The sequence below is a fragment of the Mchenga conophoros genome, linkage group LG8, assembly GCF_057382185.1.
Source record: "Mchenga conophoros isolate Kocher_MC1m ecotype Shallow Benthic linkage group LG8, M_conophoros_male_GT1.1, whole genome shotgun sequence".
Taxonomy (NCBI): Eukaryota; Metazoa; Chordata; class Actinopteri; order Cichliformes; family Cichlidae; genus Mchenga; species Mchenga conophoros.
The window spans coordinates 9387567-9406440 of NC_140533.1; the positions used below are offsets into that span (position 1 = coordinate 9387567).

Here is an 18874-nt window from a genome sequence, read left to right on the forward strand (position 1 = left end):
CTGGGTTGACGTGTTTCCGTTTTGAGGTGACGATATTCAGACAGACACGAGTGAAATTTCAGTGTAAACAAAGGTTTAATGACATCTTAAATATTGTCTTGTTTTCTTGGCATAAGTTGATGTGAGGTCCAAAGTCAGCCAACATTTATGATTTAATATTAACAGAATACAAGGCAGATGTTGAACAAGACGTTCACATAACTTAAAAGCCAAACAAAAGTACATTAACCTAAACGGATATTTCATTCTGTAAAAAGTATCCTAACATTTCAGTCAGCGGAAGCTTTCACGCTCGATCCATGAACAGTTGGCACATTCATATTCTAGCAAGTCTCAACATCGGTTAGAGACGTCACTGCTCAGGTATACATTCACATGAGAGTGTAAAAAGGTCACTGATGTGTCTTCCACTGCTGTGGGGGTTGGAAGAAAAGTGGTTCCAAGACTGGAGTAGGTGCCTGCTTTGTCTGCAGTGTGAAATTGCTGGGACACAGTGTGTTAACCACTGTTAAGTATCCAAGTTTCTGCTACGTTACAGTTCTCAAATCTGCTGAAATAATGGCTGCTACTTAAAAGGCATCGAGGCAGATCTAGCGTCACGCTCTCTGCTTTTATATGCAGTGGGAAAAAAAATTGCTTCTTTTTATACAGGAGCTGAAAAATCCAATTCCCTGGCACTACCTCATTATGGTGCCTACTGACAGATGTTCATGATCTCAGGACAGTAACACTAGATTTGAGACATTCTGAAGAAACACAAATGATTACATGATCTTTGTAAGTGGTTTTTTGTTATTTTGTTAGCTGACCAAACCAGTGTCCCTTCATTATGATTATGACCTTAATGCATATATGATTTTACCAGCTGTAAAACCTAAAATATAAATACGCCTAAAATCTCATTTTGAAATTTTTGCACCTTCAGCAGTGAAATATTTCCCAATCAAAATGGCGTCATCTCATTTCATGTGACTGTTTGGTCCAACAGGACAACAATATTCATGAGGCGTAATAACAAAACACTCATTTCATTCTTTTGACTAAGCTCTGCCATCAGATTTATGTGCGTTAGTCTATACAGTCTTGTGCGTTTGTGAAAATACAGACAGTTAAAACATTTCAGTATAAAGGGGAAGAGTAGGAGGGGCAGAAGGAAGCTGGGAGATCCTCGAGGGTGGAGGCTGCTGGAGAGCTGACCCGCAGAGGGTGAGCCGTTGAGTGAGTTGAGTGCTACTTGGTATCTGTAATTTGGTGGCGATTAGGGGGGAAATCATCTTCCACCAGGACTTCCTAAGAGGAACCTACAGGGACAGTTAGAGAAATAGCCATAAACACATGCTTTACTAAATGCTATGGCACCTGTTTACATGCTAGTAAGATTCACAGGACTAGGAAAAGAGTTAGAGTAACATCAGTATAATCACAAGCTGACATGTCTTCTAGATAAATCACTTGTTTTTGGATTTTTTAGAGGAGTCCATCTTTAATAGGAAAAGGTAGTTCTTACCACTGTGCTCTGGCCTGAACCGCCTCCCTCCTCACCAGCCTCTTCTTGTCATCCAGAGGTTTGGCGAGCGCTCGAAGTACTCGGGCCCGAAATGGCAACACCTTAAATCACACACAGATCGGAGGAAAAAAAATCGGTAAAGCAATTAATATGTTAACATTACACTTTTTATACAAGTTTCCTGTTGAAAAAAAATGTTGGGAAAAGTGACGATTAGAATCACGGACTCTTCTTCTAAGGCCTTAAAGGGGCAGTTCACCACGAAATCCTGTTATGCTCATGAGTGGGTGACAGGATGTAAATATTAATGGTGCTCATCTCGGCTGAGCTGTAATGTTTCTCATTGGTTTAAGTACACAGTAGACAGAAAACAGGTCCCACATGGAGCTGCTCACAAAAAAACTCATGATTTCTAGAGAGAAACATCACTGCTGAGCTTCTCAAATACATTTAACGGTACTTTTGGCAACCAAGCACAAATGCCATTGATAAACAGCACTATGTCCAGGAGGGAAAATACAGAAATTTGACTTATGAGGATCAATAGTGTCACACGATGACAAATTTGTAGCTTGTAATTCTCTGACTCAAACATTGTGGTGAAATCCAACAATCATAAAGACTCCTTTAGTAATTAGCTTCAATATAACTGACTGCATTTAGTCAGATTGGTCAATTCAGTCTGATCGCTAAATGTTTCCATGTTCAGGAACCGTAGTTTATGTTTGTGAGTCCTTATTCAGCTTTTGTAAAACAAAAACACATTTCAATAAACTGGTTGAATTTAAAGTTTTTCAAACAGTTAAAGATAAAACACACAAATTAGGAATTAAAAAAAATCTTATGGAGGTTGAAACCAAAGTATTCAAAGATGGTACGTTTTACCTCATGTACAGGGAAGTAGGAAAGAGCGCTGATGCAGGACAGCGAAGCAATCCGTACACTCTGCAGTGTAAAGGAAAAAACACTGTCATCATTTAATGAACTTATACAATCCAATAATGAAGGTAGGCTTTTTGTAGAGCACTTACAGCATTAAATACTAAAACAAAACAACAGTTTATAATCTTGAGGAGACTGAATAGTTAGTGAACAGACTGTGGTGATCTAACTAACCATAGCTGGACTGCAGAGGAGGGCCAGCAGCCTGTTGACCAAAGCTTCCAGCTGCTGTATGAGAACTTGTGGTGGGTTGACGAGGACGGGCTCCAGACAGGACAGAGTTGTCAGATGAATGTCCTGATCAGGACCCGACAAGGCTTCCAGCAGCAGAGAAAGAAGCTGCACAGGAACAGGACTTTGATGATTACAGGCACCTACCAGCTCGAGTCATTTCTTACGAGCATCAGAGCTGCTCTGTGTTACTCACCGCTGGAAGTTCAGTGACTTGAACCTGCTTGGGCAGCTTATTGACGATGTTAGATAAAGCTTTCAGGTAGTTGGGCTTCTTCTCTGGTGGAAACAAACAATACACAAATAAACCAAAAACATTACATTCTGAATCTTGTATATACACTGATCAAACAGGGTTTAAAGCATGGAAATCTTTGTCTTCATCAGTTTTTGGTGACAAATTCCTTTTTTTTTTTTTTCTTGATGTTTGTGACACTTAAATGTTTCAGATAATCAAATATAACACAAGTAAACACAAAATGCAGTTTTTAAGTGAAGGAAGTGAAGAAAAATATCAAAACCTTATTGGCCCTGTTAGAAAAAGTGATTGAGCCCCTAACCTAATAACTGGTTGGGCAAACCTTAGTGGCAACAACTGTAATTAAGCATTTGCGATAACTGCCACTGTGGAGGATTTTTGACTCACTCATCTTTGCAGAATAGTTGTAATTGCTGTGAATTGCCCTTTGTTTTTCATGAGGCATTCGGAGGTGGACTTTCTGGTGTGTTTTGGATCATTTACCTGCTGCAGAACAGACAGACACCTTCCCAAAAAGTTACACTTTTGTTTCATCAGTCCAAAGAACGTTTTTTTTCCAGAAGTCCTGGGAATCATCAAGATTTTTAATGGCGAATGTGTGACTGGCCTTTATCCTCCTTTTGGTCAGCAGTGCTTTTCTCCTTGATATCCCCCCCCCGCCGAGGCCATTTTTTCTCAGTCTCTTTCTTAATGTTGAATCATGAACTCTTGACTTTAACTGAGACAAGTGAGGCCTGCAGTTCTTCAGTGTTGTTTTTGCCTCTTGGATGTGTCGTCGCTGCGCTCTTGGGGTAATTTTGGTCAGCCGCTTACTCCTGGGAAGGTTCACCACTGTTCCAAGTTTTCTTTATTTGTGTATGATGGCTCTTACTGTGGTTCAATCGAGTCCCCAAGCCTTAGAACCCCTGCCAGACTGATAGATGTCAGGGATTTTGTATCTCAGGTGTTTCTTCAGATGGTGGCACGATGTGTTGCTTTTTGAGATCTTTCAGCCTGCTTCACTTTGTCAAACAGCTTCTAATAAAGTGATTTCTTGATTCAACAGGTCTGCCAGTAATCAGGCCTCAGTGTGTTTAGTAAAACTGAACTCATCTTTCCACAAAATGTGGTTAACCGCAGTTAATTCATAGTTTAGCAGGAGGGGCAATTACTTTTTCGGAGAGGACCAGGAGAGTTTGGACGTTTCTCTATCAATCAATGAAATCATCATCTAAAAACTGCACTTTGTATTTACTCTGGGTATCTTTGTCTGATATTAACATTTGTCTGATGATCTGAAAAATGTAAGCGTGACAAATATGCAAAACACTAGAAAATCAGGAACTTTTTTTTTTTTACACCACTGTAATATAAATGTCTGGACTAAACAGCTCACACGTGTAGTTTTATATGTTTCTGCTAATGGTGAAACATTTTTTACACATTTATTTTCAGTAATCTTGTACATCTGAGCACTGCTACTGCACTCTAATTAGTAGGTCTAGTGAATAACACTTCTAAACCTGAACATCATGTGTTGGCTAAGACTTTTGCTATTTTCCCTTTAAGTCTCCTCCATCCAAAGAAACTATTGGTGCAATATTTGCAGTACTCAAGAATAAAAAGCTGTTTCTTTTTTTGCTTCTAAACATTAACGGCAGTGATGGGAATAATGGCGTTACAAGTAACGGCGTTACTAACTAATCTAACTAATTACTATTTCTATCGTTACAACGCCGTTACCGTTACTAACAAGAAAATGCGGTCGCGTTACTATTTTTCAACAAACAGACGGCTGAAGCTGTGTTCAGCTTACCGCACTTTATATCAGTTGCACAGAAGTAGCTGTAAGTAATCTGGGCGCTACAGCTTTAAGCAGCTGCGCGCGCTCCCGCGGACGGCAATCACTTTCTGGCAGACGATCACTTTTTGGCAAAACACCTGTAGCTAGGGGGGTAATTAATCGTATGAGTGCTGCTGTTTGACTGCGATTGGCTTACCATGACTACTTTAAGAAAGCAACAATGTGATCTATACCAGTTTTTAAATTGTGTTGATAGGCCACGTAAAACCAGAGTCATGATAAACAATATATACGCTGCGTTTTTTCCTGAGTAGTTTCGTCACCTTTACTCTCTAAGGACAGCGCTAGCAAGCACTCTCTGCTTAAGACAAAACTTGTGCATATGATTTTAAAATTGACAATTTATATTTGCATTTAAAGTTATGAAATATGATTAAATAAACATGTTTGTGGTTGCTACAGTAAAAAAATAGAACTTTTTCTACTCTGATTTTATGTTTTTGCCTGATTTTAGATCAATTGTGTTAATACAGTATGTCAAAATGAAAACATAACTGTAAATTCAGACACGTGAGGTTGTGCTGAAAAGGATGATACCAAACAAGGCAAAGTAAATTGTAAATTGTTTGTGTAGGTTCGACTGTCCTGGTGCCTTTACCTTGGGGTGCAGCGTTGAACCCTTGCACCAGCTTGGCTTTGTTCTCGCTGAAGAAGCGCTGGCGGTACATGATGCGTACATCAGCGTGGCAAGCTCTGTTCAGGACGTCGGTGGAGTCACTCATGAGTAGAGAGAAGCCGTCTGCCGCCGCCATCGGACCTAAACCGGCATCGTCGAGCAGAGAGAAGAGCTGCGAGGTACACAGAAAAGAGAGTAACACCAAATGTGTTTTCCACTAAAAACACAGTAAGCATGAAAGCTCCACTGTGTGCTGCTCAGTTTTGTACCTTGTCGGTCAGTGTTGTGAACAGAGGGTGGTATCGCAGAAGCAGAGCCTTGGAAACCTGCGGACAAGCACAACCTTACTATCATTCTGAAAAAGATTTGTAAGGTGAGTGGTGAAACAAGTAAAAGCTCTTAATGCGCTGATGATTAGGAGTGAGCAGTACAGACACAGTCACTCTTACCCAGATCATAAGTGTAAATGCCTGAGTGTGAACAGAGGATGAAGGTGAGTCCAGCTCGCTGCACACTCTCTTCACTGTCCTCTGAATTAGGCTGTCGAGGGAATCTCCTGAAGAAGAAACAGAAAATGTTTTAATAAATGATCTAAAGCTTTTAGATTTAATAAAAGCCAAGCTGTGACAGGACACAAACTGACCCTGTGGTTTCTTGTTGACCAGGCCAGCAAAGCACTTTGCAGCTGACGTGTATGACAGCGGGTGGCTGCAAGTGCAGCTCATCTCCTCCAGTGCCGACAGCAGTTTGTCAATCTGGGGCACCTCCACCTGCAGACGATACTTAACACTGTCAAAACAAACTTCAACATACATTTCCTAAAAGTTTTTATTTATTTCTTTAAATTTAACAGAAATCTGAATTAGTTGTTTAACATGAGACTCACGCCGCGAGGTAGAGAACACACACTGCCCATAAGCAGACAAACCAGCCGAGACAGGCTCCAGGAATCCCCCTCCTGCTTCTGAGAAAAGTAATCACACTTGTTACCCGAGACGTGACCTGATGGAGTGGTTCCAGTTTAAAGCTTGCTTCTACTCATAATGGAATGTGAATGTTGGCATTAATGTGCTTTCAATACTTTTGTCAACTGCTCTTTTTCTCAAGTCAAATAATGGCAAAACACACATTTAAGAGATAAACAAATAAAAATAAATAAATAAAAACTAAACAAATGACTTTTCACTTGAGCTTTTCTGAAATAAAAACATTGTAAAAATATGCATATACCCAGTTGGGTGTTTAGGTTAATTGCCCATAGGTGTGAACGTGAGTGTGAATGGTTGTTTGTCTCTACGTGTTAACCCTGCGACCTGTCCAGGGTCCCTGCCTCTAATGCTGGGCATACACTGTGCGGTTTTTGGCCCATTTTGAGCAGTTTTCAGTCGTGCGACCGTTTTGGGGGTTGGCCGAGTTTCGCCTTAATCGTGTGTCGTGCATAGTGTTGTAAACATGGGGTAACGAGAAGCGATTAACACCTCACAACCAGCTCCCGATCATCAATCGCTTGGTCGTAAGTAGGGCTGCCACGATTTGTCGACTAGTCACGATTACGTCGACTATCAAAATCGTCGACGACTGATTTAATAGTCGACGCGTCGTTTGAAGCTTTGTAAGATCCCAAAAGACGCAGGAATAAGTAGCAGGATTTAAGAGTGTAATAACGGACTGAAACAGAAGATGGCAGCACTGCATGTACAAGGATGCCAGCTGCCGTTAAACCCCGAAGAAGAAGAAGAAGCAGCTGTGTCCCAGAAATCATAGCGCGGCCCAGCTTAGTTTCCAACAATGGCGGCAGCTAGTTAGTTTTAATATTACTCTTATTATTCTTTCTGGGTCAGAAAATAAACGTTTAACGTATTTTCAGGCGAGAATGTAGCTGTGTAAACATCAAATATCTGCTCAGTTTATCAGGACACCACATATTTTCAAAAGCGCTCCGACGTTTTCGGAGACGTCTGTTACCCACCAGCTCGATAGCTAGCCGGGGGCTAGGTCACTAGCGCGGTGAGAACACCGGACTCCCGGCAAATTGTTTTCTAACCCACCGCCGTCTTTCGCTACTCAGGTTAAATATATATGAGTCACTTAGATAAATTACAAATGTTGTTGTTTGGCTTTTTTTTTTTTGTATTTTATTTGTTCCTGAGTAAATCGGTTTGTCTGAGATTAAAGTTATAGTTCTTACACAGCTGAATAAACGTCAAGCAGACAGCTGATTATCAAAAGTGTGAGATGCTGGAGAATATACTCCGTTGTCCTGTTATATTTTAGATAGCAAGGAGTTCATTAAACTTCACCGAAACAATCTGCAAATTTCATTAAAATTGAATAAACTATCATCTTGTCTTTATTTTTAGTTAGCACAGACCTTACACACTTAAAGCTGTAAGCTAATGATAGTTATATAAGAGCAGATGCTGCTGGTGCAATAAGCTGTAGTTTTACGTCCAGTGGATGATGATCTGATTAGTCGACTAATCGCATAAATAATCGGTGACTAGTCGACTATCAAAATAATCGTTTGTGGCAGCCCTAGTCGTAAGAAAATCAAACGTGTTTGAAATCCTGTCGGCCTTCGTGAGGGTGTCACCGCAGCCTCTCACACTGCGCACGCACAAACACAGAAATGAAAGTGAAAAGGTGGAGCAGCACGGCAGTGCGGCATGTGATCTGGACACAAGCGATGAAAGCACACCTTGTAGAACTTTGGCAAGCTCATCTGAGCCTTTTCGATGTGGCCTCACGAAGTTATCACGACCGCTCTGACCATGAAAATAGTTGGATCTACGCTGCTGCTCAATCACAGCTGCCTGATCAATGTTTTTCATGAGCAATTTAGCAAAGTTGATGGTGGTGGTGTGTCTGTGTGAGTGAAAGACAGAGAGGGAGAGCGAGAGACAGATTTTATGTTATAACCTTCATGTTATGGACGCACAGTGTGAGCACTCAGGTCGCATCAGAGCATCGGGCCGTATAGTGTGAGACCTGCATCGTGACCTACGAACTTCTAACCTCTGCGAGTCAATCGTACAGTTTGAGCAGGAGCTGAATAACGCAACTGAAAAAAAAATTGCACAGTGTATGCCCAGCTTAAGACAGCTGAGATAGGCTCCGCCCCCCACTGAAGAGAATAGATGAATGGTTATGTACATTTATGACCCTATATGTAGTTCTGGCATTGTTTATTTTAGAAAGCTTAAAATCAGAAAAAGCCATCCAGAACACAACACTGCCTTGACATTTGTGTTGACTGCATCAGTTTGTATACCGTCTGATTCTTTATAAACTAATTATACAGTCACTAATATTTAATACATAAAATAAATGAGCACAGACAAAAACAGACCTTGAGAAGCTGCAAGTGTGAAGGGAACGAGTTGTCAGGCAAAAAAGAGACATCGCCATCCAGGAAGAGAGACACAGCTCTCGACGCCGTCTGCCCCGCCAGGCTGAAAGGAAGCCACACACACCTCATCAAAAAGTACGCTCTGCATTGTGCAAACAAATCAAAGGCATTCGCAAAGAAGAAAAAAAGAGAGACTGTGAAACAGACAGGAAATAGTATATTTAGATCAGCAGGTGTGACACAAAGGAGGAAATACAGCAAGTACAAGCTACTTTTAGTGCAACTTTGTTTTGTTTATCTCTGCATTTAGAGACACTAGGTGTGATAAGAATAACAACATTTACTATGTGTAAATGTGTCAAAAGACAAAATAAAATCAGGCCAAGAGGTGAACAAGATTACTGACGTGGGCTGCAGTCTGGAGCAGGAAGTGCTGATGACAGGAACCATGGCAGACAAGACCACCTCCTCTACCAGAGGACTAGGAGTTCCAGATGATCCCTCACCTGAAGAGCAATTGTTTTTTAAAGTTGGGGGACTAAATGTTTTTGACATGAACACGTTTTACAAATGAAAGCTCAATTCAGTTGTTAGAAAAATATAACTGTAGCTTCAGGACTCAATGGATGGAAGTCTGTTAATTCATAAGTTATACTGAGAAGATTCAAATTAAAACTATTTTGATGACGTAAGATGAAGCTGGTCAATCCTTTCACTGATCCTTTCTCACCCTGCAGTGCTGCCTGGAGCGCCAGAGACAACAGGTGTGGGATGATGATGTTGTGGAAGCAGCGTCCCGCTTCCTCGGTGTCCTGGACCTGCTCTGCTATTCTCTGAAGGCTGCGGCACGTCAGCACCACCTCATCCACTGAAAAACTAACATCACCTGAAATGAACAAGATGTCACAGAGGTGTTAACCTTAGAGCATTTCATAGGACAACAACACGCTTTGGTAAAGCTTTTTGAATTTGGAGACTAACTCCAGTGAAGTGATGTGTGATTGTAAATTTGCACCATGACCCACTGATCAGTTATAAACATACTATATATAAATATAAGTACTTGAAGCTAAAAAAAAAAAAGCATCTTTTTTGCCAGATTACCTGTGTGTGCTGAACGAAGGACCTCCAGGAGGACAGGTGTGCTCTCCTGGACAACACTGGGTTGGATGGACACTGCAGCCAGAGCTGACAAACACCGCTGACGCACTGCATGATGGGAATGTAGTTCAGAAGCCTCCCCTTGGTCTTGATTCATGGGCTCTGAACAGACAGGAGGGCCAGGTCACATAAACACTACTTGTATGTGTTCCTGTGCCTAAAATACATGATATTTTCAGCAGCTTACCAGTATACATCTCGTTCTTTAGTCTTGGAATCAGTTTGGAGATGACGAGTGCCGGGTGCAGCTGCGCTAAGGCTCCAGCACACTCCGCCACAGCAAGACTGGAGGCAGAAACAAGACAAACACAAGAGAGGTGTCAGGATGAACGGGATTCAAATAGATAACAGGGAGCATCAAAGAGAAACGAAAGCTCACCTGACTCTGTCATCCTCTTCAATCAGCAGCAGTCTGGTCAGATGATCAAGAGCTAGCTCAATATCAGATTCTAACAGCAGACCTGAACAAGGGGAAAATATTTACAACATTCGTGAAAAACGTCTGACTCTGTTATAACGCTTTTAAGCAATTATATATTTTTAAATTTAAGTACCTGCTTGTTGTGCCAGTGATGTGAGCACAGAGGTGGCAGTGATCTGCAGGCTGGAGTTGTTCTCAGAGAGAGCAGAAAACACGACGCCGCACAGAGATTCTCGGAAGGCTAAAAACACACTCTCATCTGAAGTAAAGAGACGAAACGCAGTTACGAGAAACAGAGGAGGTCAAAGCTGTAGTTCCCTTGGTCACAGTCAAGCAGCAAGTAAACAGTTATCTTTTTTTTTTAACCACACTATAACTGTTTGAAGTTTGTGACAATTACAGTGTAAACACACAGAAACTGACAATGATTAAAGGTCAACAGCCGTAACCAAGTAAAGTTTTTCTTTGGTCACTGGACTGAATGTTTTAGCTTGACTCAGTTCAAACAAAAGACAAACAAAACTGTTTGATATATATCAGCAAAGTCACAGTCAAGAAGATTCAAATATTTACAGGATCGAGGACGTGCATATCTGAAATGTAGAGTAACAAATGAAGAGCTATAATTTCAAGATTTTATGGCCGATGTTGAAGTTTAATGAGATGCAGCGGTGACTAGAAGAGGGAAAAACAGCAGTGAACACAGCACTCACCATTGTCTGAAGACTGGCAGTTTTTTACTGAATGGATAAATCGCTGCACCACCTCCAGTAATGTCCTTCTATGGGAACACTGCACAGAGAGAGAAACAGATGTGATCATGGACTTAGTTGTGTTAAAAACAAAACAAAAACATAAAAATCCAGATGTTAATCAAAGAAAACAGGCTCTAGAGTTCTCATACAACACATTCTCTCTACTCTACTCATACTTAAATAGCCCAAACCTTAGCTCATATTAAACCAGTTAAACATGTGGACATCAGCTGTCTCTATTACCTGTGCTCTGTTGTTATATTGCTCAAGTAGCGATGGCATGACAGCAGCTGTAATGATGTGACTCGCACTAGTGGAGGCGCTGCAGGCGGCTTGGAGGAGCTTTGCGCTCGGCCATACAAGCTTTAAGTCTGGTTCACACAGGTGATGTTTGCAGTCTGAAAAAAAGCACAACACAGTACAACACAAGACCCATTTGAATGTCTCAGAGACTCATTGTTTAAAACTACGTTTAACAATAAATACTGATTTCTTCCAAAGAACCGCTGACAATTACAGTGTGTTTACGTTGACCGTATAGACTGTAAATAAAAGATGGACCCAGTAACTGTGACATCACCCTCAGTTTTTTGGGCTCCTCATTATAAAGCCTCAACATTAGCAATTTTGGTCACTGCACTGTTGTTTTTTCTGGAGCTAAAAGTGTTTCGTATTTAGGCAAGAGGGGGTTGCTAAGTTATTAGCTAATGCTAAGTCTAAAAAGCTCACAAAGGCCTGGCAGAGAACCCCTGGCTACAGCTATCTGTGTAGACATCTGTCAGTCAGAGAGGCCACGACCTTAACTTTACAACAGTATCCAAATATATCTGCTGTATTTAAAAAGCAGCGGGTAGAACACTTTTTCTAACAGGTTGTAAAAATGCATTTCATGGTGTCATGTTGGGAATTTTAACACTGAAGTCAGCCTCAGGGGGCCTTGAGAAGTACCAATTTTTCCATAGCAAGTGATTGTTGCCATAGGAGTTGGGATCTAGGCCTTTTGGACCCGGCCCTAAGACTCAAATATTGTGTTTTCAACCCACCTGTACAATCAATCTGTTAGACAGCAAACATGATATATTAGGTTATGAAAAAGTTGTGGTGGTATACACAGTATATATATTTAAAAAAAAAGTTTCCTGCCAACTTCCTCCCCAGTGTACTGTACTACATAGTGCCATATTCCTCCTCATCAGTATACAGAATTTCATTTCTATGTTTCTTTCTGGAACAAATGTACCTTTTTTCACATTTTCATGCATGCATAACAAAGCTGCATTTTACCTGTGAGAATGAAATCCAGGAATGTGCTGAGGGAGTCCTCAGAGTCAGAGCTGAGGACTGAGCGAGACAGACAGGAAGTGAGTGCGGTAAGAGCAGCGAGGCCTGCAGACTCGATCCTCTCGCTGGAGGTTTGAAACACCTGCAACGACACAACAAGCACAACTGAACTTGACTCTGCTGTTGTTAGTTAAACAGCAGTGAGGTCTTCATTCGCTTAATGCTACAAAAGAAACCTAGTATTTGGTGTTTCAGAAAGCACTACTGGCCTTAAATGTGCCTATGTTTTTTATGAGGGTGGAGTGGGTCAAAACGAGCTAAAAACAGAAATTAAAATCACACCACACCGAATAAAGACCAGCTACAAGATATTAAAATATGTCTTAACAGAGCCAAGGCACAAAATAAGTACTACAAGTACTACTGCTATTTACATTTAAAAACTGATCTCAAACAGACCTCTCTGCGTACTGCTGTCCACAGTCCCTGCAGGAATTCAGCCACATGCTTGTGTTCATACTGTGACACACAAGCAGCCTGAAAATGTAAAAATAATCACAATTTATCTACATGACTCTGCGCTGGACCACTTGTGACAAACGACTCTGCTGCTTAAGGGAATCGTGAGCTGTGCATCATTCACCTTTACTCATGCATACTCTGTGCAGCTGACAGTCAAATGTTTATATCTGAACTGTAAGCTCCTGTTTTAGCTGGAGGCACACAACATTTTTAGAGACGAGTTTCTCACCAGAGTCTGCAGCGAGTCCAGCTTTGCGCTCTGAACGTCTGAGTCCAGCTTCTCGATGAGGAGAGGTAACAGAAACTGTAAGATAGCAACAAATATTAGCGCAGAGGCCCTTCGTTTAGTTTGCTTAGGAGGAAAAGCTCCAAAACAGAAAAAGTAAACGACGTTTGAAAAAAACATAAATAAATAATACTTTCACTCACCTCTGCAAAATTTGGAGTCCCAGTAAGGACGGCCCTCAGAGCCTGAACCAGTTCCTCCCTGGTGATGCCATGTGGGTCATTAGGAGGCTGAAGTGAGAAGAGATTTAAGAAGTCTATTAAAACATGCAGAACCCTACAAACATTCACAGATAATGGAAAGTACATCACACCCCCTCCCAGTTTCCTGTCCCTCTTCACTGCGCTATCAAATAATGAATATAAAGACTCCAATGCATATATGAAAGATGTCTCTTTTGTTATACAAGCACCAAGGTGAGTGTCGATATTTCTGACAAACACAAATATATAAATGCAGAAAGACTTGTGCTATTGCAGACTTGCATTTGCATTTCATTTAATACCTGAAATAATACAATAAAAATGTAATCTCAAAGACCACTGATCAGTCATTATCAACTGGCAACCAATCGTGAAGCAAAAATGCTGCCCAAAATTCACAGGGTTAAACTTTAGATCTCTGTCTTATATTGCTTTACAACACATGAACAATATTTATTACACGTTGTTGTCACATGTATCCCAGTTTGGCCTACAAGGAGTTCTAACATCAGTGTTAATTTCCTCAACCAATAATTCTAATGAGGTTGTTGATGCATTCGCTTTCATCAACACCCCCCCCCCCACACACACACACACAAAAAATGCACAAGGACAAAAACTACAGTTTAACGTATCAACATGTTCATTAACGAATAAAAATGAAATGAGTTGTAAATAACTCAGTGGCAGAAACAAACTTTTACACTTTTTGTCACCTTTAGATTTAGTCTATGATAACATTACAACATTTAGCAGATAAAAACTTAAACGCCTAAATTATGAATGAAACTAAATGATGTTTTAGTCAGAAGATTAAAGCTAAATCAAAATTTGCTGTGAAAACGAAAACTTTGTAACATGTTATGGTTTAAAATGGTCACTAATTAGTGAATCAGTAAATATAATCATTATTAAATATAAACTATGACTATCATAGCATGCTCATATAGATCAATGCAAATGTATAATAATAGATTTTCTAAATGATCCAATCTGTCGACTGATGTGTTGGGATATATTGTCAAAAGTGTTCAGAAACTAATGCTGATCCTGCACTGTTTCCTGTTTCCTCTTCAGTTTAGACTGATGAGGGATGCTGGCCTTGAATGCTTAATAATACACATGGTTAAATATGCCCGTTCTTATACTTTACATGATGTTTTACGTCACATACACAACAAGCTTTGCACCCATGTGCTGCTTTGCTCCAGAGAGACCTGTGATGCTCTGTGACATTGAGCTGCTTTTCGCGAGCAGTCGCTGCGTTATAACTTCCTACAGAGTCTGTCTGAGGTCACAGGAAGTCAGTGATGACATTTATGTCTGCTACACTCAGTTCTCGGTCCAAACCAGCTGAGTAAACAGGGACTTACTGGGGAGAAGTCGATTGGGAAATAGCAGGACGTCACTTCAAACAGTTCCTCTGTGAATTTACCTGAGACAGCAGATAGGAAAGGAATGGGAGTTACAGTTTGATCACTGTGGCAGAAAAAAGGTGAGCTGCAGGTCAGGGACGCACAGAAATACAGAAGAGGTGACGGTGAGAAGAAATTATGGTGTTCTCACCGAGCTCATAGCCTCTGTGAATAAGGTTTTTGGCAATCTGAAAGGCCAACAAGAGGTTGCGAGGATCTCGCTCCCCGTCCATGGACTGCACAAAACCGAAGACAAAGTCGGCACCCAAACCCTTAAGTTCTGTGGGGAAACGAAGCAGGGACACATCATGTGGGGAAAAAAAGTTTTGCAACACAACAGACAAACACTGGTTCACACAATGACTAACAATGGCTTGCGTGAGAGTGCCACGATAAAGGAACTATACAACCAACCGTCTCTTCCTCAAAACTAGGAAAGCTGGTGAGGGTGTATCGGTGAAGCTTACTACCATCTCCAGGTGGGGATGATTATTATTTTGGCATGAAGAGCAAAAAAACCCACAAGATTAATTTTCTTATGTGAAGTTAAAATATTAAAATGGAAGAAACAAGTAACAGCAGCTAAAAAAAAACATTGGTACTAAGGGGATTTGTCAGTTTTCTAATGATTGCATCTTCTTCTCAATCATTCACTTCCTCTTATTTAACCTACACACACACACACACACACACACACACACACACACACACACACTCTGACTGCTCCTGAAGCAGCTGTATGACGTTTCATTCCCTAAGTCAGAGGGCAGATATCAAAGCTCATATCAGAGCCAGAGATCCCAGCAAGATTCATTCATGTTTACTTTGATAAATCAGTCTTTGATGACTCGGTCTGAATCGTGATTAGAATGTTGTGATTAGTCATGTTGATTATCATCATATTGGAGATGAAGAAGAGTGTAATGATTTTTAAGACTCTGACAGTGTTCTTAATATAGTTTAAAACAGAGTCATTAAACCCCACAAATCACCTACAATCAGCCTTACTGGATCGGATTAATATCACCAGTTTGTAATTAAACTGTTTTATCTACAGTTGCTGTAACCTGCATGCTGTACCTGTCAGGTCACAGCTGAATAACGAAGATTTACAACTCATTTAAAATCTATTTAGATCACAGCTGTTTTTTATATATAATAATGAAATGATTCTGTGTAAATGAGTAAACATCTCTGCTACTTATATATATAAAAATCATATTTTTCCCCTCTTCTGTTGTTAATACAAACAACGCAATCAAACATGATCCACAGAATTAAACAGGAGGGTCTTGCCCGTTGCCACGGTGAACATGGTCTGGAACCAAACAATCAGAGCTTACATTTAAAGTTTGTTAAATCTGCTTTCTGGAACAAAGCCCAGGTCACAGTACCATCCCTCCTGGAAGCGTTTCCATTTTAACAGCTGGTAGCTAAACACAACTATTCCACTGTCAGCCCTCCATTTTCATTTTTTACATATGGCTGTTATCCTAAAATATTAGCCAAACAGAGGACAGCGTGTCAGCGCCTTCCATTACTGCTGTGAGATTGTCCGACTTTTAAAACTCATGCTCAATTCTTAAATCACCGGTTATTTCAACATGACCTGCTTCCTTCCACAGAGCTTTCTGTCTCTGTTAACTGAGGTTTTGTGAATCAAACCATAATCTCTTACCCGCCTCTCTGGTCTCCATGATGTTGATAAGCATGCTGTAAACACATGCTCTCTCTGACAGCATCAGAGACTGCAGGGGAAATAAATACATTTGTTATTAGTAGGAACGGTTTTAGATGAGTCAGTTTTACCAGCAAAAACAATAACAGAGAGGAAACAAGAACATCTAACAAGTGTGGCACGATGTTTCCGACAGTGTGCTACATTAGGTTTTAAATGCATTACTTTCGGAAAAAACAAACACCGCAAAACTAGGAAAAGTCACAAAATGTCCACTAACGTCAGAAAAAACAACTCAGACAGTGGAACTGTTGACATCATATGTGGAATATAAAACGTGAATTGTTTGGTTAATCATAATAAATTCTTTGATTAATGGTGCAAACTCGTGCACTGCAAATTGCTTAAATGTAATTTTTAACATTAGCATAACCCTCCAAGTACAGTGACCTAGATTAGTTATAGATGTTAGGTGAGTTATTTCTAAGCAACAACTTGATCTTGGCAATAATTTTGGTTAAGTAAAACACACCATGCGGTCTTTGTAAAATCCATGTTCTCTTCAATTCCCATTTTAAAGAACACAAAGACAACAAAGCTCACAACTAAGTATTAAAACTATGACATTATGTAGGTAAAAATCAACCCAGCACTGTCATTATTCCTCAGAATAACACTTTAAATGTACAACAATATGACAGTCTCACCTGTACGTGGATGTCCTGGAACACTGACCTCAACATGGACACAGCTGAGCCAGGAGGCAGGTTTGTACACTTTGTCTGAATTGGGGGGGGGGGGGGGGGGGGGGTGTACATTAACAAAACAGTAAGAGGAAATCCACAACCACAACCTTCACATCTGGAACTTCTCAAAAAAAGTCCCTCAGCCTGAAATGAACTTGCAGATTTGAGCAGAAACTAAATGTTATCAAAGAACGACTAACCAGCTCCTTTAGCCCCTTTAAGACGGGAGGTGTGACGACATAATGATCCTTCAGACGGTTTTCATAGAAGGCAATAAGCACTTCCACTGTGGAGAAGAACAGGAAGAAATGCTGAGTGCTGATCGCCCCTTGACATGAATAAGCGTCATCGTAAGACATATATGAATATAAAATGTAGTTATTTGAGTGCATTTTTGATTTGTCACTTTGCAAGAAGCTGTGCAATGCTGGCACAGTATATGGAAGGAGAAAGGTGTACCTTCTCTCTCTGTAAGCTCTCTATAGCACTCCTGCAAAACCTCAGAGAGCAGAAGGACTCCTCGGGCTCGAGTGTGAGGCTGAGAACTGGTCAGACTGGACCTTTAACAGGAAAGGTAATAAAGATGGAAGTTGATATTAGATAGGAATATAATTGCAAACTCTGGCTGGTTCGGGCTGATATTTTCCCCTGACATGACGATGAACACAGCTTACCCCAGTGCTTCCACCAGCTGCAGAACTGTAAACTTCCCATCTTTGACACCTGAACAGAACAAAACAAACAAACAAACAAACAAATAAGTTTAGTGAAGTGAAGTGATGAGCTACAGCAATGCAAGAACACGCATGCTCTTAACTCTAGTAGTTGTACCAGGTTATAATTCAAAGGTAAGGCCACAGGGTTCATTGACAGGCTACCTTACACAAACTCAGCAGCTAGCAACCAGCATGTGCTTTAACCACTACGGACTAGCATCAAATTAAGAGTCCTTGTGAAGTGGCAATGTGTTCAAACTCGATGTATACATTCAGAGTGTGCATTTACATCGACAAAATGAGCAAATATATTTTCACGGCGAATGCTTACTCTTTATCTTGCGGTTATAACACTACACAGGATGTTGTGGCGCTAAGTTAGCTAGTTAACCATCACGTCTCGCTGCGCATCCTCGGAGAGCAGCTCTACAGCCTCTCCGGTGTTACTCTTATGAAAAATGTCACCGGCAAACCGCGACGAAAGCCTTTTACCTTTTGCTGCATCTTTGGCCTTGCTGTCCTGCAGTCCAGACACAAATTCCTCCACCAGAGACAGCGCCAAGGTACTGTCCGCAGCCATCGTGTCCCTGTAACTACTTCACTGGCACTACGCATGCGCGAAAACTTTAGGTGAATCGCGAAAAGCGATGGGTTTTAGATTATATCTGATAAAAATAAAACCGTTAAAACCAGTATAATATTATTTCCACACGTTTTTCATATTTATAGAAATGGTGGAAGAAAATCTTCAATATTATTTTTCCTTTAATGCTGCATTCAAGTACTGTCCGAACAATGCATTACAAATACTAGAACTAGTACGTCCTCTCCCTTCCACTAAAGTTTTGCTTTTCAAGAGGTTCCAATTAATTACTACCAGTATGATTTCAAGTAAGAGTATTGACATTAGAAGAACGTGTATCTGTTATATGATAACTCCGCT

At 40.6% G+C, this 18874-nt stretch overlaps 1 protein-coding gene across 1 annotated transcript; it reads right to left on the reverse strand.

Annotated features, from left to right (window-relative positions):
- Positions 1–56: 56 nt before the first annotated feature.
- mms19 (MMS19 homolog, cytosolic iron-sulfur assembly component) lies at positions 57–18575 on the reverse strand. Its single transcript, XM_085283906.1, has 31 exons — positions 18424–18575; positions 17890–17938; positions 17675–17775; positions 17416–17501; positions 17177–17251; positions 16470–16539; positions 14943–15071; positions 14750–14811; positions 13317–13403; positions 13117–13191; positions 12825–12902; positions 12369–12507; positions 11328–11482; positions 11043–11121; positions 10463–10588; positions 10288–10369; positions 10096–10193; positions 9852–10010; positions 9478–9633; positions 9154–9253; positions 8748–8850; positions 6285–6362; positions 6042–6168; positions 5848–5954; positions 5668–5724; positions 5381–5570; positions 2877–2959; positions 2624–2788; positions 2393–2452; positions 1508–1608; positions 57–1301 (listed from the first exon to the last, which is right to left on the reverse strand). The coding sequence occupies exons 1-31, from the start codon at positions 18509–18511 to the stop codon at positions 1271–1273; spliced, it is 3096 nt and encodes a 1031-aa protein (XP_085140032.1). The 5' UTR covers positions 18512–18575; the 3' UTR covers positions 57–1270.
- Between the last annotated feature and the right edge of the window lie 299 nt (positions 18576–18874).